The sequence below is a fragment of the Corylus avellana genome, chromosome ca10, assembly GCF_901000735.1.
Source record: "Corylus avellana chromosome ca10, CavTom2PMs-1.0".
Taxonomy (NCBI): domain Eukaryota; kingdom Viridiplantae; phylum Streptophyta; class Magnoliopsida; order Fagales; family Betulaceae; genus Corylus; species Corylus avellana.
The window spans coordinates 18283119-18305898 of record NC_081550.1 but is presented as its reverse complement, the minus strand read 5'-3'; the positions used below and the strand labels follow the sequence as shown (position 1 = coordinate 18305898).

General features: G+C 37.1%; 3 protein-coding genes across 7 annotated transcripts; 1 reads left to right on the top strand and 2 right to left on the bottom strand.

Annotated features, from left to right (window-relative positions):
• Nucleotides 1-6227: 6227 nt before the first annotated feature.
• On the bottom strand, nucleotides 6228-9893 carry LOC132163963 (methyl-CpG-binding domain-containing protein 5-like). Of its 2 annotated transcripts, none has more exons than XR_009438343.1 (4): nucleotides 9351-9893; nucleotides 7731-7853; nucleotides 7331-7623; nucleotides 6228-6707 (listed from the first exon to the last, which is right to left on the bottom strand). XR_009438343.1 is itself a non-coding variant. In XM_059574351.1 (4 exons), the coding sequence occupies exons 1-3, from the start codon at nucleotides 9744-9746 to the stop codon at nucleotides 7393-7395; spliced, it is 750 nt and encodes a 249-aa protein (XP_059430334.1). In that variant the 5' UTR covers nucleotides 9747-9893; the 3' UTR covers nucleotides 6228-6707; nucleotides 7357-7392. The 2 variants fall into 2 exon arrangements, 1 of the variants encoding a protein (XP_059430334.1); XM_059574351.1 differs by having other exon boundaries at nucleotides 7357-7623.
• An 808-nt stretch (nucleotides 9894-10701) lies between these two features.
• On the bottom strand, nucleotides 10702-15919 carry LOC132163280 (pentatricopeptide repeat-containing protein At4g11690). Of its 4 annotated transcripts, XM_059573506.1 has the most exons (5): nucleotides 15881-15919; nucleotides 12287-15679; nucleotides 12074-12177; nucleotides 11219-11281; nucleotides 10702-11022 (listed from the first exon to the last, which is right to left on the bottom strand). In XM_059573506.1, the coding sequence occupies exon 2, from the start codon at nucleotides 15388-15390 to the stop codon at nucleotides 13702-13704; it is 1689 nt and encodes a 562-aa protein (XP_059429489.1). In that variant the 5' UTR covers nucleotides 15391-15679; nucleotides 15881-15919; the 3' UTR covers nucleotides 10702-11022; nucleotides 11219-11281; nucleotides 12074-12177; nucleotides 12287-13701. The 4 variants fall into 4 exon arrangements, with proteins under 4 accessions (XP_059429489.1, XP_059429487.1, XP_059429488.1 ...); XM_059573504.1 differs by having other exon boundaries at nucleotides 10702-11281; XM_059573505.1 differs by lacking the exon at nucleotides 11219-11281.
• A 4169-nt stretch (nucleotides 15920-20088) lies between these two features.
• On the top strand, nucleotides 20089-22641 carry LOC132163281 (glucan endo-1,3-beta-glucosidase-like). Its single transcript, XM_059573508.1, has 3 exons — nucleotides 20089-21256; nucleotides 21847-22255; nucleotides 22337-22641. Exons 1-3 carry the CDS (start codon nucleotides 20213-20215, stop codon nucleotides 22477-22479), a joined length of 1596 nt encoding a protein of 531 aa, XP_059429491.1. The 5' UTR covers nucleotides 20089-20212; the 3' UTR covers nucleotides 22480-22641.
• The last annotated feature ends 139 nt before the right edge of the window (nucleotides 22642-22780 follow it).

Below are 22780 nucleotides of genomic sequence, written 5' to 3'. Positions count from 1 at the left end.
CTAGATTGACAAAAAAGAATATATATTCTCAGCAACCAAACAGCAAATAAATCACCTCCCTCCATTTGCCACTCGGTCTTCAAATACGTGTCCAAATTAATTTCTCGATCTCATTCACTGAAGTGATCAACAAAGGATTCGTTCAATGCATGTGGTTTTGCTGTTAACATCTAGACTTGGCCACATGGTCATAAACGACATAGTCTATGTTTAGAAATTTAGCAATTAAGAATTGCGAAGTCAATTTCATCATTAGCGTTGGGAGACCGAAGCTACGTAATCCCACCAATAAGGTTGTTGTTTTGACATGTCACGCGTATCTGGGGCCTCAAATAATTAAATCAGGAAAGTGGCGAGAAGCATCATCGATCTAAACATGCTTACCACCTTCCTTACTCTCCACGCATTTTGACTCATAATTCCCCCATCTCTCTTAATTAGTCTAAATTATTATTTCTTTCTCCCCAACCCAATGGATGACTTTCTAGTTTCTACCATCTCCCTCATCACTATAAATAGAGCAGCTTATACTTGATTCACTCATTGCTCATCCATTTCAACTTTAAATTTCTCTTGCTAAACAAACCCACAAGCTTATCAACAACTTCTAATAAGCCAGCAACGTTAACACAAGGGAAACGCCATATATGGCTCTTTTCTCAGCTTTTTCCAGTTGGTTCGTGTGCTTCTCGGCGTCTCGGGTCTCCAATGATGTGGGAGAATGTTCTTCCGACGAACCCAAAAGCAAATCAAAATCAACCGGAGCTCCGGTTGTAATGTCCTACTTTCCGGTCAATTCATACCTCTCCCGCTTGTAGTTATATGCATGTGTGCTTGTTTAATTCAATCGTGAGCTAAAGCAGTATCTACAGCAGTTGCATATATGCCCAAGAAAAGTTGCTGGAAATTGTCGAAGTTTTCTTCGGTGGTGGTCTTATATAAGTATGTGTAGTTTGATGATTTTAGGGTAGGGTTGAGGCCTTGGGGGAGGATATGTACGCTTGTTTCATGTGGATTCTGAATGCATGATTTGTAAAATAAATGTGAATATTGATCAGTTTATCAGTATCAATATCGGCTATAGTCTATAGAGAGAGAGCCTCTTAACAGATTATTGCTTTTCAAGGCTTGTACCACTCTAAATTCTACTCAAAGTTTGGCCACATCAATAAATTTTATTTTCAACGGAATGAAAATGTAGCTCATACTAAGTAACTCTCAAGATTAATAAAGACAAAACAACATTGCTAATGTGTCTGTAGACTGTTTTCAGAAAACGTGGCAGATGTTTGGCAAAGCGTTCTTCTAATTTCTCCTAAAAATGTCAACTTTATTTTTTCACGTTATCATACAATTTTCTTTACTTTTTTTTTTTTTTTTTTAACAAAAAAATTTAAAAATCATTTCTACTTTATATCACATCAATCAATTCTTTCCTATTTTTCCTTTTAAAACTATACAAATCTAGATGGTCTTATTCCAAAAAAATTGTGTCATGAGATTTTATTTTGAATATAACTTTTATAGAAATTTCGTACAAATCAGGTCCTTTGTGCCTTTTAATAATATATAAACGCATCAACATAGAGCAGCAAAAGGGCTTATTAAGATGAAAACATCTCCATGAATCGACAAAACTTCTCCTCGGCTCCTCCACTCACCAATTCTTTTCCGGCAGCCCCTCCTTCCGCATATGCTTTTTTCGACTTCACCTCTACCAGCTGCTTTTCCCACTGGACCTCCTCCAGCAACTCGAGCTTCATTGGTTTCTTTTGCGGCATTGAGCTCAACTCAGCCTCCGGCTTAAGATCCAACCTCGGCTACTGCTCTAAGCTGTGAAATCAAGGGGAAGCTTACATTGCAAGCTCCGGCACAAAGGCATTGATCTTTCCAAATAGGCTTGAGTACACAACCATTAGAAAGAAAACCATTGTTTTGTTAAATTTTTAGTTATCCCAAAAGTTTAAACCGATAAGAAGAAGTAAATTTAATCATTTAATTAACACTTAACGCTCTCTTTCACTTGTGAACTTAAACTCTCTTTTAATAGGTGATGCTTAAGACATGAAATATTTAATTGAAATAAAAATAAATGATTAAGTCAAGATTCGATCCTAAGACTTTTAATTCTAATACTATGTTAAATTACCGGATATCTTAACAAATCATTTTCTAGTGGAAGGCATTGAGAAATTTTCACTATAGGAAAATCGTTGATTTGCATAGTTTTTTAAAGGACGTGAACAATACCAAAAACAATGTGAATTGACTCATGTTGTTTCGTCGAGAGATAAATTTCTCATCCTTTAACAGTAAAAGAAACGTTAGTTTTCTTCGTTTCCTATTATAGGATGCGAAATAATTCACCGACTTTTTCTATTTGGCTCTCTTTCTTTCGGCATAAAATGATTTCGTGTAAATCATTTTTAAAAAAAAATGTTTTTCGCTAAAAATATTTTTAGCTTTTGGCGCATACAAAAATTCAAAAATATTTTTTTATATTCTCATTAATCATATTAACATATAAAAGTTAATATTTATTCACACCATAAAAATATTAATTTTTTTTTTTTTAATTAAAAAGAAAAAGCCTAAAATTTTGAGTTCAGGCGATGGTGCACCAGAACATTCCCAAGAAAATGTCGGGACCTTGCCTAAAACACACACAAGTACATGTCCCGGCCGAGGCCCAGCGATGTCCCGACCACATCTAGGTGAAGGTCTGGCGCCATCCCAACCGGGTTCCAACAGAGTCTTGGTGATGTCCATATTGAAGCCCGGCAAAGTCCTGGCGGGTCTCAATAGAATCCTGGTTGGGTCTCGACAGTGTCTTGTTAGGGTCCCAACAAAGTCTTGACTAGGTCTTAACAGTATCTCAACTAAGTCCTGATGAAGTCTTGATGGGTGCTCGGCGTTGTCCAGACAGTCCTAGTCAAGTCCCAGTAGTGCCCTAACGGAATCCCAATGAGGTCCTAGAGGGGTCCCTGCGAAGTTTTGGCAAGGTCTTAGTGAAGTCTCGATAGTTTCCCAAACGGGTTCTAACAGTGTCCCGGTGAAGTCCCGGCTGTGTCTCAGACGGGTCTTGGCAAAGTCCCAACAGTGTCTCGGCGGTCTTCAAGGGGTAGCTCAATCGGCTGTGGACCATGCATGCCTCATGAAGTGGAGGTCACTAGTTTGAATCCCCCCTCTCTTTTTCCTTGTGTGAACATGTAAAAAAAAAATTAATAATAATAATGTCTTGGCCAAGTCCTGAACCTCCTGGTGGTTTGAGAATGAAAAATTCAAACTCAAAAAATTGTTTATAATTTTAAAAAATGGAAACCATTTTATGGAAATTAAATCATCTTTTTTGGATCAAACATGAAATGTTTTTGGTTAACTATTATTTTTCATCCCACCAAATATTAAAAAATATAAAAAAATATTTTCTAAAAATCATTTTAGGCCAAATCAAACATATCATAACTTTCGTACAAAAACAAACTATACTAATTTGTTAAAAGTCGGTTGTTGAGAAAATCCACTCCCTCCATTCGCCACTCAGTCTTCAAAACACGACACGTGTTCAAATTTGTCGATGACTATTCACTGAACCAAGGATTGGTTGCGCAGCTTGTGCTTTAAATAGCTAGACTTGACCACATTGACATAGTCAAGCCATCTTTAGAATTGAGAATTGAGAATTGAGAAAACCATCATTTTCCCGTGGAGACCGAAGTAACATGTTTTAGATATGGGTTAAATACTAACTTCTAACAATCACACCAATCGGGTTTTTGTTTTGACATGTGACTTTAGTATCTGGGCCCTGGTCAAATCGACAAAATCGTGGAAGTGGCCAGAAGCATGCATCTAAAGATGCTTTACCTTCCTTGCTCTCTCCAATGGGTCCGGTGACGTGAGATTCCATTTGAGTGCTATTTCTTTTTTTCTTTTTTTTTTACCCTTAATTTCATAAATTTCATAAGTTTTTAAAAAGGTAATTACGTAATAGAGCAAAATTAAAATGTGGGATGAATTAGACGAAAATTAGTAACGAAATGTACGAATTGAAATTTTTTGAAACATTAGAAAGATACATTATCAATTTTTAAACATTGAGATTCGAATTGAAAAACTCTAAAACTTCAAGGAGTTAAAGTGAATTTTCTCATTTATTTATTTATTTTTTTTATTTTTTTATGAGAGAGTGCTATTTTTCACTTGAGGTAAAAAAATATCAAAATACTTTTTTTTTTTTTTTTTTTAGTAAAATATCATAATACTTAGGGTAGGAGAAGACAATTTCATTAATTCATTTTTTGATTTTTTTTTTCACTATAATTAATAACACGATAACACCTAAAAGATAATATATCAAATATTTAAATAAATTTAATCCTAAATAATTAAAATTATATTCTAACTCAACTATTAATAAAATCTAATTCTAATGAACTCAATCTTATCTTATGTTCCTATGATTCTCCTTGCTCCCCACGCATTTTGACTATTTCCCCCATCTCTCTCAACTCCTACAATTATTAGATCGTGCTCTCCAAGACTCCAACCCAATGGACTCCTTGCCATCTCCCTCATCAGCTAACACTATAAAAAGAGCATCTTATATTTCATTTCTAATCACTCACACTTCTTTTATTGCTCATCTACTTCAACTTTCCTCTGCTAAACAAACCCACAAGCTTCTGCATTATATCAACAACTTCTAAGCCACCAACATACACAAGGGAAACGCCATGGCTCTTTTCTCAGCCTTTCTCAGTTGTTTCATGTGCTTCTCGCAGTCTCGGGTCTCCGATGATGTGGGAAAATGTTCTTCCGACAAACCCAAAAGCAAATCAAAATCATCCGAAGCTCCGATTGTAATGTCCTACTTCCCAGTCAATTCCTACCTCTCCCGCTTGTAGTAGATCATTAATTCAAGAGGTTGATCTAGAAGAAGATATATATGTATAGCAGAGTTGGAAACTAATTCATGTAGCCGTGTTTGCCCAAGAAAAGTTCTATTACTCAGAATATTTGAAGGCCATATTGGGAGTGTCAACTCTAGCTTGAAGTTTTAGGAAGAAAAATTCTAACAATTTGTGGTCTAGCAATCTCGACAACAAATATAAGTGAGTTTCTATTTCAAACAGGTATGTAGGCTCCATATTAGCTCGGTCACATTTGCTATCCGAATTCTAGCAATCCAGGAAGCAATATTGCTGGGCATCTCTATCCGGGAAAATAGGTGACAAATAGCATCTACAAATAATTAGCTATGCAGTTTCTTCTGTATGCACAAATGCTTGTATTATTGTATGTGATATACAAATGAAGTAGCCGTTTCAAACGAGCCTTTCATGAAGCTTATGTAATTACCAAAGCAATCCATTTTATTGAGCTTATTTCATATCATTTAGTATATAAGGTAACGACTTGAATTAGTACCAGCCAAATCTTATGCGGTTATTTCTAAACTATCGGAAACAAATAATCATGAGCTTATATTGGATGGTATAACTTCCTAAACTCCATGAATCAAAGTAGTTGAAGTCCCTATGTTTTACAATTTTTTTTCTCGCAAAAGGAAAAAAAAAAATTGAACCTACTTTGCAAATGCTAGTATGATATTAAAGATTGACATGGGATAATACACTAATTTTAGGGGTCTACCAAAAGACTAGAAAAATCGATATACATCCATATAGAAGAGCCTAGAAAAAGATTTGAAAACCATCTTCCTTGATTTAATCTTGCTGAAGGAATTCATCTTTAACGGATACGATTACAGACTCAATTGTTGCATGGACAAAGCTCACTATGAAATTGTAGTCAACCTTTAATTCTTGGTGGTTTTCAATTAATGTTTATTGTTTTCTCAATGAATATTCTAGGGTTTTTTTTTCTTACACTAGTACCAAAAAGGAAGTATATAGTAAAGACCATATCACATAGATAGCTCAGGAGATCTCAGAGACCCAAAAAAAAAAAAAAAAAACGATGAAACTGGTGAAATCTCATTTACTCAAATTCGCTACTCACCCTCTTCTTGCCGCCTTTGCCTTATGATGTCAATGTATCATTCTTCAAATTTTTTAGTATGAAAATTAGCAAAATAGTGTCACTCCAAATTCCAATCAACACAGGTCATCGAGTTGCGACATACCAAAAACAAGAGGGTTCATTGGAATATAGCACTCAAAAGCCCTCCAGCCTATTTGCAATCCACCATAATGGCGAGCACAGAAAACAATGAGTGATTGATCATGATTTATGCTTGTAATATTTAGGAAGAGTAATGATATACTACATTTTTATCCTACCACTTTTTCATAATGTGGATATGGCAGTCCCAACCAATCCTTAAATTAGTTCTTATTAAAAAAAAAAATACTAAGGAAATGAGATCTGTGGAAGCATCATAGCAGTTTCATCCAAGTTTCTCTCACTCTAAAGGATGAACACCAGTTGAAGAAAGAAGTCAGCCAAGCCCCACTCAACCAATTTAATTTAGTTCCTAAATCAGCAGAATCCAATCAGCCACAGATCAATGAAACACATAACAGGAAAACACATAAACCTCATATCAAAGCGTGAAGATCAATGGTCTATGCAAAACTTGAATCCATGCTTTAGTTGTGATCTTGACTTCTTTGTAAAAGCATGCAACACACTTCAAGCATCGGTAAAATTGCCGAGCACTACTCCAGGGTTGAAACACATATCTGCCACATGCGAGCATGAGACAATTAGCATCATGGATTATGATTCATATTCAAACTAATCTAAACAAGAATCCATCCCAAACTAAAAGAAGAAAGAAAACAAAACAAAACCCAAATATTTAAAAGCAAGATCATATGGTTGGCTAGTTTATGCCACTTAGTGTTGGGAGCTACCATCTAAAACTTATGAAGAAATCGTAATGTAATCAGACATGGAGGTCTTCCTCTTACTGAGGAGAAAATTGTGCAGAAAATACAGTGGGAGGTGAGAACTCAGGATGCAATAAAATGAAAGTTTCGTAGTACAGCTGGTAATGTGGATTTATGCAGTGTTTAGGGCATTAATACAGCCGCTCTTTTGGTGTAATTTGTATTTGGTTGAGTTTGTGTCTATACATTTTTATTCTTTTTGCAGAGTTCGGTCCTGTGTTACTTTAGCTAATTGCTAAAGTTAGGTTGTAATTGCTCGTTTGTTAGTATAATTTTTTCATTCATCCAAAAAAAAAAAGAGATAATATAACCCAGAACAAGAAAAACTGATTGACAATTCAATTGAGCTTAGCTGTAAAATGAAAAGGTCATCAGACCCAACTTCAAGAGCTAAAAGAAAGGAAAAAGAAGACCTGTATTAGTCAGTATGGGATCATACTCTTGATGATACAATGGAGAGTTTGGAAAATGCCCTTCAAAACTTCCTCTGGGAATCAAGTCTGGAGGTGAGGGCTGTGAACGCAGCAGCCCATTCTTGCACAATAGATTTAGACACCTTTTCATCACCAATAAAAGGCGCCCAGGCACCCTGGGAGGAATCTGTGAGAACCCAGATGACCTTCTCAGGCACATTAAGAAAATCAAATTTCAAAGCAGAACTCTTTGCCTTCGTGGCAGACTTCTTTTGTTTCTGTCCCCCAGAGCCCTCCATATATGGGAAAAAAAAATTGAGTGCGTGTTAGTGAGAAGGGGATATTAGAAGAGTGAAAGGGAATAAGACCTTCGACCAAAAAACCTTTTGCTTTTACTTACCACTGTTTCAGCATCAGAGTTCTCCGTTAGTTTCCCCTTTTTACGTTTAGTTCCTGTTTCTAAAAAGTAAAAAACCTCATTCTTTGACCGGAATCGACGGCCTGAAACTGGATCGAAATAATACTGCACAATACATAGACAATTTAGGCCTTGTCTGGGAGTCCACTATAAAAAGGAATGTTTCTGTCATCTTCTTTACCTATAACATTTGATAGCCATTTTATAAGATGAGACAATTGCAGAATTTTGAGTCTCATAACAATTGAAACTTGAAGTACAAATGTTAATTTATCACAACTAGGAGTAAACCCTACACTTTTGCAGCAAATGATTCATTCCAGATGCAATGCAAAACAAAAGAAACTCACTTCAGCTGCCTTGAAGAATGATCCCAAAAACATAACTGAGCATTTAATATGGATATCAGAATCACCAATCTAACAACCAATTATTATCACAAACCACATGAACGCCCTTTGAAGAAAGCTCAAAGAACAGAGGTATCTGTATTTTATCCAAGAACTGACACTTCCAAAATCATGAAAATTTGAAAGAAAGGAGCTGTGCCAAGCAAAACAGGATAAACTAACCAAGTTCCAAGCACATGCAAGTATGCAACGACAGATTCATTACCTCTGAGAGATGACTAAATTATCACCTTCAATGGAGTAATGCAAGCAAGATCTGATCATTAAATCATCCTAAAGCTTCTGCAATTACCTAGTATAATCCTGAGGAACCCCCCACCCTCACCAAAAGAAAAGATCAATAAATAAAAGCAGGGAAAGAGATCAAGAACATAGACACTTTCCATAACAGTGCATCTGAAATCACAAAAGATATCTTTTAATTTGCTTACTTGTCATTATCATTACGCATTCTATATCTATCAAAACATCGTCAATGATGATTTTTTGAGGCAAAAAAAAGAGTACATTCATAACAGTAACTTAGTTCGCGGTACCTCTGCCCTACCATACTCTAAGTGGTGCACCAAATTCCTGCTTCATAACCCACGTCACAGGTAAGAGTATTCAGACCAATTTATCTAGTTTCATCAACTCAATTCCTTTTAACCTCAATACAGGCATTACCAAATTAACCTGTCCCGTCCCTGGGATCTACAAGCTTCATTATATTGCACTAAAACTTCAAAGGCTCTTCCAGTTCATGAAAGCTCTTAATTGTTAGTTTTTCCTCAGTAGTTGATGAGAATTTCAACATCAAGTCCTTAAATATTACGGAAATCTTCTCAATAGTTCTGTCTAATGGCTCCTCTCTTATCTTTATCACATCCAAACCTCATGCTAAATGGTTTAACAGAGGATAATCTATACAATAAAATTGGAGGAATTTTAAGCTTTGGCACTTGAGCCGAGTTGAGAAATACAGATGATGATTAACTCGTGAAACACTTCCAGTTCAAGAAAAACCTTCATATATCGGATATCAAAAATAAAAAATAATAATAATAATAATTTCTTTCAATACTTCCTTTTCTTGTTCAGTTTTCTCACCCACCAAACATGCATTAGCACACATTGCACTTTAATATGAGAATTACTGAAGTTTATGGTTCTAGAATATCAATGATAATTTGAGAAATGAAATTTAATTTACCCTGTCAACCGATCCAGCTGTGGCACCGGAGGTCCGAACTCTTTCTTCGAAAAGCCAACCTGGAGGCAACCAATCCAGTGACATACGCGGCTGAGATCCGGCCGTAGACGCCGCGTTCTCCCGAGCCGGCGTAGTCGTTACCGGCTCCGCGCCGCTCGAGTTCTCCGAGGCCAAGGAAGCAGACGCACCGTCAGAAGATCGGCGCACGCGTCGTAACCGCTCAGGCGTCCCGCAACCTCCGGAGGCGGTGGTGTTGATGAATTTATCGAATTCGAGAAGCGGATCGGGTGGTAGGGCGGAGGCTAGGGTTTCGTCGGGTCTGTTCGGGCCTCGTTTGGGAGAGTTCGAGTTCGGGTTCGGGTTTGGATCCTGACCCAACGTCTCGGCGGTCGACATGAAGAGTGTGGAGTGTGTCGAGTGTTTGGGCGGAAAGTCGAACGTGGAAGGCGTTTGAAACTTCACTTATATTGATTGCTAGTGGCTTTGCATAAGGAAGTTGACGAACAGAAAATTGCTGCTGATTTCCGAAGATCTTGGCCGTTTGATTTGAGGTTTGTGTCGCTTGTCGTGTTTTAAATTATTTATTCGACACATTTTCTTCTTATTTAGGCTAAAATCTTTTCCTTTTTTTTTTTTTTTTTTTTTGGTGTGTGTTTGCTTTTGATGTTTTCTTTCCCTCCCCCTTTCCCTGGAAATTGCTTAATTTTTTTTATTTTTTATTTTTAATTTAAATTGGTTTGATGTAATAATTGCCTTCTAAGGATGATTAGAGAAGGTAAAGAAAAGTGAATAAACGATTAAACAAAGAATTGGACTTGTTAATTTAATTAGTTAGTAGTTGATTTACTAATCATACTATTTCACCAATTATACACTATTACACCGGTTTGTTAATAAATTATAGTAAAAGGTTATAGTACCCAAGTCTTTGGAAATGGGATATTTTGATTTTGCAAAAGGCAACAAGTTCATGCAGCCATGAAAGTACAAAGCATATGCTTTTAGGTATTCAAACTGAACATCTAGAGAAAAAGACAAAGTAGAGATGTTCATAGGACATAAATTTCCACAAAATTGGATTGAAAGAATTTTCTTTAATTTGGTCAATAAAATCGTCAATTACACCATCCCGGACGAAGTCAATTCTTGAATCAGACCCTATAAATGTCTTAGAAGATGTATTATTATGAACCATAACTCTTCCATCTATAAGGAATTCCTGAATCAAACTATGTAGCCGTTGAAGTTGTTCTCAGCTTTTCTCACCAGTCCCATTGCCTTGAGGATCTGAGAAGAAGAAAGGCACCTTATACCAAAAAATAACAAACTGGGTACGCAGTGGATATGCATGGATCACATGAATGATGATTAGCATTTCAGAAACACCAATCATTGGATCATCTTGACCAGCCATCAATTTTGGACAGAAGAAATATAAATTCACATGCAAAACTATAACAAACTCGGTCAAGTTAGACGTGTTACGAATATCATTGGCATAAGATTCAAGAGATTCAATTTTGTGTCGAATTTTCTCTTCAACCATCCAAGAAGATTTGGGAGGTTTAGCTTCAGAAGGCATTGTCTTAGCAGATTTCAATTATTGTACAAACTCCTGAAGTTCTTCCTCAGCAGCCTCCTTAGTGAGCTTCCTGCGTAAAAGTTCTTCTACCTACTTTTCCAAAACAAATGGGATACCATGTTATTAGAATTACTGAAATGAAAGGAGGAAATTAAGCATTGTAAATTTTGTCACTCTGCTGACTGATTAAACTCCCACAACTTTTGATATATGTCAGACTATCCTTCAAGAATTTACAAAACAAAGATGTAACACAGGGCAAAGCATCATTAAGACAATACCAGACCTGGTTTCAGCACATTGTATGATAGCAAACACAATTCTTTATATGCCAACCACCCTGAAACAACTGAATTAATCAGGATCAGGAAGGTATTTCTTTAACAGGTAACCAGAATTAACCTAATGCAGATTTGAAAGCGTCACAATTTTAGGAATTTTAAATTTTGATATGAAGTTTACATTTGGTTGGCAAATGGACAGAAAATTTTAGGCTAAATCCTGACTAAAGTCTCATGTACAAATCAATTAGTTTTAAACTGAACCAATTCTTAACCAGTCCCAACCCCACTAAATGGCAGTTCTAACTAAGAGTGGCCATGTTGAAACACTTCTCATACTAAGATGAAAACATTGGAAAAAGGGTATTTGCCAGAAAAGCAGAAAATGTCCAGCTGCTCAAAAGGGACTAACATCAAATAGTGGCAGAAGAAACCAAAAAATTGTAATCTAGTCCTTCGCTATTATAGCCCTACCAATTTACAGTTGAGCCAAATAATTCAATTCACACACACACACGTGTGTGTGTGTGTATATATATATGTGTGTGTGTGTGTGTGTGTGTTGAAGCCAAATCTAACATGTAGCTACACAACAGGTAGAGGTCCATATAAAGAGCGTGAACATTTTGTCTCCAGCACAACAGTTCCTTTAATTTTGGAAGCCAACAGACAAAAGTTTTAACATGAAAGCTAGAGTAACCAATGGTGACAACACAAGTCGCGAGAAAAAATTTAACCTACATTAAACATGTTTGCATTTTTGTAATGTACAAGAAAGATCTTTCATCATATTCACAAAATTTAATGTTCTTGACCCTATAATGACAATAAAAAAAGAAAAAGAAAAGATGTTCCTATACCCTTTAACTTCTTCTTTGTTGTGGCTGTTTCTGATCATTAAAGTGAGACAGCATGAGGATGCCATCGCCATTAGTAATACAAGGACATATCATCATTCTGTACACTGTAATTCAACAGTTCATTTAACTTACAAAAAAATAAGTTTCGCCCCTTGGATTTAGAACCACCAAGAGGCAACAGATTTGAGTAGATATCAATAAGAACAGACTTACTTGTAATCACTTTTCTTGCTTTCCAGCAATGAAAATTTCTTTCAAAGCCATTCCTCTGCAAAAATAGTTTGCTCCTAATAATCAGAAATATGAGAACTAAGTTGTTAGTGTAGTAGCTAGAGATGGTATATGAGCATATGTGGCTCCCTACAGACATGCAAATATGCAGGGTAATCAAACATGCAAGAGGAAGAACTTAACCTTAACATCCAACCACAAATATATATACTGCTCAATTGTAGAATGATGCAATTGGCATAAACTATGGAACAAACAATTCCTATTTTCATGTCCCTGGAAATCCTCCATTTGAGTAGAGAAGCAAAAAATAAATAGTTATACAGAGGAAACAATCCCCTTTGACCAACCTTTCAAGTACAGGAAAAACCAAAACGCCAAGCTGTCCTATCAACTATGACTCTAGAACCAACAAAATCCAACAAAATATGATTTCATGTCCCTCTATCATTCTTCATTATGATTTGCAACTAAATCATCAAAATTAAAACCAAACTTATAGAATATTAGCAATAAACATGATTTCACAATCTCCAGTCTAGTAACTCACTACGTAGATAAGTAACACACCACCAGAAGCCATGAACAAGAAAGCAAAGATACAAGTTCTAAATTCTAACAATTTCCTGGCTAGAGGATGCTGGGAGAACCAAACTGCTAGTGTTATTTGCTCGGTTAAGAGGCAGGACCCCAGGATTGTACCTCTGACAGAGAATACTTAGCTGTTCATAAAGAGCCATCTTATTCCTTGCAGGTGCTCTTGGCCTTCCTTTGTCTGTATCATTAACATGAAGCCTCAGGAACATGGGACCTCATTTTCCCCTCTTTTCATTCTCTCAGAGTATACTTCAACACAAATCACCATAACGAAACCTCAGTCTTACATGAAACTCATCCAGAGATTTCAGGACCAGGACCTCTAATACCAAAAACCCACTTGCAGAAACTCAAAATTGATCAAACCCAAAAACCACCAACCTTTACTTTGTTGGAAATTGACTGACTGATTCCTTGATGACCAGGACGAGAATGCTCTGCAGCAGAGGTTAAATGCCATTTATTGGTGCAGACGAGCTCATTGTAGGGGTTTTTTGAAGGAGCTAGATAAAATTTGGCTAACAATCTGTTTTGCCGAGCTCACTATGAAAGCTCTAGGGAAGCTCTCAATTCCAATCCTGATGTTATCTACCAGGTGGGTCAGATCACTGCACTAGTCCATAATCGCTCAGGATAATTCTACCATGATACCAAGAATTATGGCAATTTCAACTATTTGCAACTGTAGCTTTAGGGTAATAATTCAAGCTACAAAACAGCCTCTTCATATCTTTGTATTTACATTTAATGTTCCCTTCAATATCCCACGTCTGAATGAGAGTAGTGACTGAAAACTTGAATCATGTATCATTTTTGGCTTTATAAATCATATTGTAGAGAGATATTGATGGTTTTAAACCAGAATCAACCATCGCTTTAAGTACAATTTCAGCCTCAGTCCACTTCCCACCCTTGCAAAGAACTCCTATGGTTGAACTGTAGGAAGCCACATTTGGAACCATTCCACTCTGATCCATTTCTCTAAGCAACCTCAACGCCCTGTAGGAGCTACCCTCTTTGCAGTACCCAAGAATCATTGTATTATGTATCACATCATTTGGCTCTAAATGCATCTCACTCATTGACTTGCACAGCTTTGAGGCTTCCTTCATATTACCTTTCATGCATAAACCATTTATTAAGACACTATACGTATAAACATCAGGAACCAAACCAACCTTCTCCATGGAAGAATATATCTGAAATGCCCTCTCCATGTCATCTGATCGAACAAAGGCATCAATTATAATTGTATATGTAACCTTGGAAGGAGTAATTCCTCTCTCCTTCATCTCCCTTACTAAATGATCAACTTGCACTGAATCTCTAGCTTTACAAAAACCCGCAATTAGAATATTATATGTCACTAGATTTGGAGATTGACCAATTGACTTCAACTGATCAAATAAATCTGAAGCCTTGTCCATCTTTCCAACATTACAAAACCCATCTATCAATGTGTTATAAGTAATTAAATTTGGACTTATACCAACCCTCTTCATTTGATCCACCAACTTCTCAGCCTCCCAAACCCTCATCTTCTGACACAACCCACCAATCAAAGTATTGAATGTAACAACATTACAAACCACGCCTCTTTCACGCATTTCATCAAACAGTTCAAAAGCGTTACTTGTTCTCCCATCATCACAATACTCATTAATCATACAGGTATAAGTATATATATTAGGAATAACCCCATTGTGCTTCATTTTTTCATAGAGCTCAAAACCATCCTTCTTTAGGCCTTTCTTGAAAAACCCATTGATCAACACTGTGTAAGTGTATTGATTAGCGGCCAAACCAAGCTCTCCCATTTCACTAAACAACTTCTTGGCCCGCTCAATATCGTCATTCTTACAACACCCATCAATCAAAGTAGTGTATATAACAACATTTGGAGACCAACCCATCTCCTCCAACTGAATTAGAAGCTCAAACCCTTTATTCAATTTACCAGCCTCACAACAACCCTTAATCATAATTCCAAAACTATAAATATCCATTTCAACCTTACCCTTTGTTTCATTGAAAACAACCCAAGCTTTCTCAAAAGAATTTGATTTGATAAGAGAAGCCAAAAGCTTATTGAAGGTGTTTGGCACAGGCACCAGGCCCTTTTCAATCATCAGATTGAAGTAGAAGAGGGCTTGCTCAGGTAACTGAGATAGGACATGAGCATTGATGATTGCTTCATAGAGATGAACATGGGTTGAATCTGCATTCAAATGGGTTTGCGTCAAATACTGGAGAAGAGATGAAGGAGTGAAGGTAGGGGAAGAGATTCGACCAGAGAGCACTTGTAGAATGAGAGACTGAGCGTGATCTAGCATCTTGCAAGAGAGGAGGTGGTGTATAATGAAGGATAAGGATTGGTGGTTGTGTTTGAGGCCTTGGAGATTTGACGAGTAGAAGAGTGAGAGAGCTTTCAATGGCGGGCTTTTCACCATTTTCTGTACGAGGACGAGAGCTTGGTGCGGTTGTGACATTTTCACATTGACACGGGTTAAAAAAAAATAAAAAAAAATAGCCTCAGGCAAAAGAAAAACGGTGGTGGGTGGTGGAGAAACTGAAACCTACGGATCCGGCTTACCAAAACGTTGGGCTGTTCGTTGTCAAGAAAACAAAAGTTGGTTTTGCATCTTCATCCTCTGCGTACCTACTTCAAAGGGAATGGAAAAACATGTGGAAAAAAGTACTTCTCAAGAGGGTCGGTGTCCGCGGCCATGACTATGAACTCAGCAATACTCCTGCTGAGTGGCTTCGGAGCTGAAACCCCTATATAAAATGCAAGCCAATATCAATAAAACAAAACAAAATTGACCAAAAAACCAAATATAAAACGGATGGTTGGTCTAGCACCTTATTATTCCATCCCCAGCATTAGAAATCAAATACCAGTTTTCATTTTTTTTATTTTTCTTTTGTTTCCAAAAAGTGCAAAGCAAACGGCAATCAAAATGGTGAGAAAGAAGGTACCTCCATTAGCGCCCTTCTTGAGCTGCTTGTAGTGGGACAGTATTGCGATTGCGAATCGGCCGCAAAACAAACGAAGCCTTCAACAAATAGCTCAACGTTTTGACTTCCATCGACGACGTCGTTCGATACTCTTGATTCATCTGGTTCGTTCTTTTTTTTTTTCTTTTTTTTTAACAGCAAATGTTCGGTGATTATTTTAAAGATAATGATATAAACTACTTTTTACACAATTTAGACCCAACTTTTCTTTTTATGGTTTTTTTTTTATAAATAAAATAAAAAATAAAATTTTGAAGCAATAATATTCTATGTGGTCCTTTTTTTATTTGATATTAAAAAAAAAAAAAAAAAGTCTTTTGCTTCGTAATAATGACCATTTAAAAAAAAAAAAGACCATTTTTCGGAGGAAAAATACCATTTTTAAAAAATAGCAAATAAAAAAAAGACCACATAGAATGTTATTGCTTCATATTTTTTTTTTTTTTTTTAAATGAGCACATTAACAAAAAAAAAAATTGGCTAAAGTTATGTCAAAAAAGTTGTGTCTCTATCGTTTCTTTTAACACTTAAGCTGGATTCCAAAACTTGAACACCACATTAGTCTCACATTACCCGCCTATACAAACTAAATTAGTACTTCATAGAGCACAAGCATCATCTTCTTTTAAATATTAAATATTGTTCAAAATTATTCCAGATAAAATGTTAGGAGAAAGAGAGAGAAGAAAAAAACATTTAAATAAATAAATACCAAGAGAACTATAGGTTTTTTTAAGGGTTAAACACATTTTTACTTGGACTTTATTTTTGCTCACCTCAATTTCAATTTGTATCGTATATGATATATCATTTATGGCTAAAAACAAATAGTAATATGAAAATAAAAATAAAAACCCTAGGCGGCAAGGGGAGGAGGGAAATCCCTCCTCTCCCCTCTTCCTTTCTCTTCTCCTCTCTTCTTTCCTCCTTTGCTTAGATCTGCCGTCCAAACTCTCTATCGGCCTATCAGGTTTTGCACACCACCATCCCACTGGATTTGATGGGGTTTCTAAATCGATTTTCTTCAAAATCAGATCTGGCATTCTTTATTAGTTATGTATTTTCGTTTTTGTTTATGAATAAGATAAGTCTCTTGTTGCTTTAACTGCAGCAGGTCTTAGATTTTTTTTTTTTTTTTTTTTTTTGGGGGTAAGTTTTGCTTAAGAATAACAAAATGGTTTTTGGTAGGTCTTTTGTTTATTTGGTTATTTGCTAGAAGCCAAACTTTTGATTGGTGATGGAAGAGTTATCGAGTTCATAGAATAATTGTTATTGATGAAAGAGATAGTGACCAGAGACGTGATCTGTCAATTTATGCTGCAGATCTATATATTGATTGTGATGATAACATTTATAAAGTGTTGTTTTGTAATAGCCCTAGAGGCTATTAGGTATGTCATAGATAGTGTTGGGGCAGTCAAGTTTTAATTTTTTTTAATTTTTTTTTTTGACATGTCTACACAAGGGAAGAGGAGAGGGATTCGAACTAGTGACTTCGCTTCATGAGGTATTGAGGTGTGGTTCACAATCGATTGAACTAGTCGAGTTTTAAACTTGTATTTTTGGCATTGTATGATTGAGTATTTTGCTCCAAATTGAGTTTATATCAATAAAGATAACTCGTTTGTTCCAAAAAAAAGAAGAAGAAAAGCACGGTTGGATGATATTTTCATCCATAAAATTGATAGAAGTCCACATCAATCTAATAAATAAAAAAAAAAAAAAAAACTTGTGGCCATATGTCATATTAAAAATTAAAAAATATTAAACAAAAACAAGCTCGAGCCACCATTTTTTTAAATTTTTTTAATGTTTTTTAATAGTTTTTATTTTTTATTTTTTTAATATGACATATGATTGCATGTCAATTTTTTATTGAGTTGAAGTGAACTTCCATAACTTATATGAATGAATTTTGAACGAAAATATCATCTCTATTTTTAATTATATTATAAATACTATTTATAATATGAATTGAAACCGATCAAAAGAAAAATAAAGTCCTTAACTAAGAGAAGGTAATGATCATTTAACCGTTTTTTTAAAATTAAAATAATGTTTAGAGCATTCTCAATGGAGGAGCTATATTTTTATGTAAAATAGCTTACCAAAACTCACTTTTATCTAATTTAGTTAAGTTATTTTTAAATGTCTCTACATCCGATTAGTTATATTTCTATCTATTCTGTTAAAATATTATTAAAAGTAATCAAAGTTTTGAGAAAAAGAGAACGTGTGAGAGAAAAAAATAGGAAAAATTTTGGGAAAAGAGAACATATATAGAAAAAGTAGGAAAATATTTGGGAAAAAGATAAAACAGGTAACAGAAACAATGAAAAATAAAATAGCTCATTTGAAAAATGCTGCTACATTTAGCTTTTTTTTTGTTAGCTCTTTCAATTAAATATCTATTTTATATATTTTTTTTTGGGCTAATTTAATATAATTTTTTTTTTAAACATTTGAAGAACTATTTTAAATAAAAGTAATATTTTATTCTTCCATTCTCAATGCGCGTAGAGAATAAAAAAGGGAAATTATATCTAAAATCTTTAGGTAAACGCGCTTTTTTAAAAAACTCCCTGGGTATTTTTTTTTTGAAATTTAATCCTTGGGTAACTCGAAACTACTAGAAAACTCCCTACCGTCAATTTTTGTTAACTTCCGTTAGTCTACTTAAAACTCACCGTTTTATCTGATTAAAATATTATTATTTTTATTAATTTAATTTAAAAAATTCAATCTTTAAAAAAATAAATAAAATAAAATAGGAAGGGCGCGGCGGAAGCACTCTCAACACCCCCCCCAACCCATGGGTGGCCACAAGCCACCCCTGTGGGAACGCCCTGGGTGGCTTGGCCACCCCCAGGTGGTTTGGGGTGGCCTGCGGGGCACCCCATGGGTGGAGGGAGGGAGATTGGAATAAAAAAGATACTGGTTTTCTATGAGGGGCGCACTCCAAATGGGAAAAAAACTGAGTGGGTCACGCATGAGTACCACGCAACCCTGAAGGAGCTTGATGGCACCGATCCCGATGGCGATCAGGTGGGGTTTCTATTTCGTCTTTTTTTATTATTGGCTTCACATTGAATGGTGGTTTAATTATTAACATCTTTTGCTGCCAAAATCATCTAAAGGGTCATCTTTGAAGAGCATTTGCTCTGTTGGTGAATGGTGATGCTAAGTTCTCACCTTGTCGATTAACTTAATTTATGCAGAAAATCTTTGTTCTGTGTCGTTTATTCAAGAGAACTAACAATGGTGGCAATGGTCGAAAGCGAAAGCACTCTACCGAAGCTGGACTTGCCAAGTCTAAACGAAGGGCGGCTTCAGAATCTTCAGCATTGGAAATGCAAGCTGAAGATCATCCAACAACTAACAAATCTCCTCATTCTGAAAATTCTGATGTAATGATATATGACACTATAGAAAGTGTTGGGTGTGGTGACACCAATTCTCCTGCAGAGAATCCAGTGGTAGAAATGGCACAAGTGATAGCTGATGAGGTGAGAAAGGAATGGGTTTCAGGCTCGCGGCCACCCCAAACCACCTGGGGGTGGCCAGGGGTGGCTTTTTTTTTTTTTTTTCTAAGATTGAATTTTTTAAATTAAATTAATAAAAAAATAATATTTTAATCAGATAAAACGGTGAGTTTTGAGTAGACTAACGGAAGTTAACAAAAATTGACGGTAGAGAGTTTTCCAGTAGTTTCGAGTTACCCAGGGATTAAATTTCCAAAAAAAAATACCCAGAGAATTTTTTTAAAAAGCGCGTTTACCTAAGGATTTTAGATATAATTTCCCAATAAAAAAAGCAACACTTTTTAGTTTTCTTTTACGTTAAGAAAACACCAAATTTGTAGGGGTGGGTTTTTGAAAGCACCAAATTTGGTTCTTTCCTTATTCCTACGTTGAAGAAAAGGAATGACTCTTCCCACACGATCTGTCTAAAACCTGCGAACGTCACAGTCTCAGCGCGTCTAAACACGATGCTACAGAACATGTTGGCCCCACAACCTCCACGACATCACGTTAATCAATTGCCTTACTGTCTTCATGATTTTTATTCTCGAAGCATAAATTTTGAAAAAGACATCAATATATTTTTTCAATTAAAAAAATTATTAACCAACGGATCTTAAGCGCGTGACCGTGTTAATGCTATATATACCCTTTCCCAACTCCGAACCAACGTTTAACCTGACCAACCCCGCTTCACTTCTTTCAATCCGCCGGTTCACTTCCTCCGGTCCTCCGCTCCAAAGCCCAAAGGCAAAAAACCCTTTTGTCAGCCATGGCAAAGCCTTTTCAACTCCTCCTTCTCTTCTTCCTCTTCTCACTTCACCGCCTAGTCCAGCGCTCCTCCGCCGCATACTCCATCGGCGTCAACTACGGTACCGTCGCCGACAACCTCCCACCACCTTCCAAAGTCGCCTCCTTTCTCAAAACCCAGACCACCATCGACCGCGTCAAGATATTCGACGCCAACCCTGACATGCTCCGCGCCTTCTCCAACACCGGCATCTCCGTGACCATCACCGTCGGAAACGGCGACGTTCCCTCCCTGGCCAAACTCCCCGCCGCCCAGTCCTGGGTCGCCAATAACATTCTGCCATTTCACCCCCGGACCAAGATCAACCGCATCGCCGTCGGTAACGAAATCCTCGCCACCTCGGACAAGAGTCTGATCGCGCACCTTTTGCCGGCCATGAAGGCCTTGAAGTCAGCCTTGGACTCGGCAAATGTTACTGATGTTCAGGTCTCCACGCCGCACTCCTTGGGTATATTGTCTAGCTCTGAGCCGCCGAGTTCCGGGCGGTTCCGACGCGGGTACGACAAGGTCGTATTCGCTCCGATGCTGGAGTTCCATAAGCAAACCAAGTCCCCCTTCTTGATCAACCCCTACCCGTTCTTCGGGTTCACGGCAAAGACCTTGAACTACGCGCTCTTCAGGCCAAACGGCGGCGTTTTCGACAACGTTACGGGGTTGAACTACACGAACATGTATGATGCCCAAATCGACGCGGTTTACTCGGCGATGAAGAAGCTGGGGTACGAGGACGTGGACATTGTGGTAGCCGAAACCGGGTGGCCCTCGGCTGGCGACCCGACCCAACCCGAAGTGAACTTGCAGAATGCGTTGTCGTATAATGGAAACCTCGTGAAGCACGTGAACTCCGGGAAAGGAACGCCGCTGATGCCCAACAGGACCTTCGAGACTTACATTTTCGCGTTGTTCAATGAGAATCTGAAACCGTCCACTTCGGAGCGGAACTTCGGGTTGTTCAAGCCGGATCTTTCTCCGGTTTATGATGTGGGCATTTTACGCGACGAGCAGGTATTTTTTGTTTTTTATTTTTTATTTTAACAGTTCAGATATTTTTTTTATTGTTTCAGATATTTTTATTTTTTAATTCCATGGTTGCTCTTCGTAATTCTTTAAGCCACCAGTAGCCGCTGTGTCAATTTCGTAAAATATCTATATTTTTATTTTTTTCAGAGCAAAATATCTATTGCTTTGTGATCACTATGCATTAGAAAAAATTGAACACTATAGCACGCTTATCGAATACTAGACAGGCGCCTTTTGACAAATCCAGCTCTTGGCCAATAATCTTTTGACATATAACCCACCTATACGCACGTTATTCAATGTTTTATAATTGTCGGCTCTGATCCTGTCAGTTTTTACTGCGTATACGTTTTAAATGGAAGACAGAAAGGCCCGTGTCTGTCTTTGTTGTTCTTTGACTAAACCAACCTCCCTAGGCAATTAATATGATGCATTAGTGACTGACAGAGTGTCCAATTTCCATTAAATTTGAAATTTATTAGATTTGAAAATAAATAGTTGGAAGAGGAAAGAACTTCCTAGATTTGAGTTTATTGTATGGATTGATCGTGACAGTTGAATTGTTTTGAACACAGGCGTTGGGCCCCGCATCTGGTGGTGCGGAGGGGCCATCATCGGCCCCTATTGCGGAGGGGCCGTCATCAGCCCCTGCTGCGGAGGGGCCATCATCAGTAGCTGTTGCGGGGGGGCCATCATCAGTCCCTGTTGCGGGGGGGCCATCATCGGCTCCAGCTGGTTCTTCGAGCAGGAAGTGGTGCGTGCCCAGATCGAACGCTAGCGATGAGGCGCTGCAGGCGAACATAGACTTCGTGTGCAGCAGAGGAGTGGACTGCAAGCCAATACAGGATGGTGGGCCCTGCTTCAACCCCAACACCGTGAGATCACATGCATCGTACGCTATGAACGCTTACTATCAGACCGTTGGTCGCCACGACTATGACTGTGATTTCACTCACACCGGAGTCCTCACCACCACTGATCCCAGTAAGATTTTTTAGGCTATTGAGAAAACCCGGAAATTATATAAAATTGTAAAATTCCTAAAATGTTTATGTGTGGGTGCAGGTTACGAGGCTTGCACGTACCCTCTGGACGGGAAAAAGTTGGAGAAGTCGGTGTCGACGGCGGGAGGCTCGATAAAATATTGTAGCATGGCAAAGATATTTGTTGTATTAAGCTGCTACTTTATAGGGATTCAATTAATTTAGGGTTAAAAATGTGTTGGTTTTTGTAATGTAGTTTAGTGGGTGCGTGGGGTAGGTACCCTTTTATTTTTTGGGGCTGCCCAACGGCTAGGGCGCTTTTGGTAAATTCAAATTTTCGAAACCTTTACCTTTGCAGATGTTATTATTTTGTGCTCCTTTTGTTAACGGTACTTTTTGAATGTAAGATAAAAGCGAAAATGATTTAGAGCCAAACGGGACTTTAAAAAAAAAGAAAGTTCATTGTAGCAATTAAATCCAAAAATGAAATAGAAAAATTATTTGATGAAGTAAAACTAAATTTACT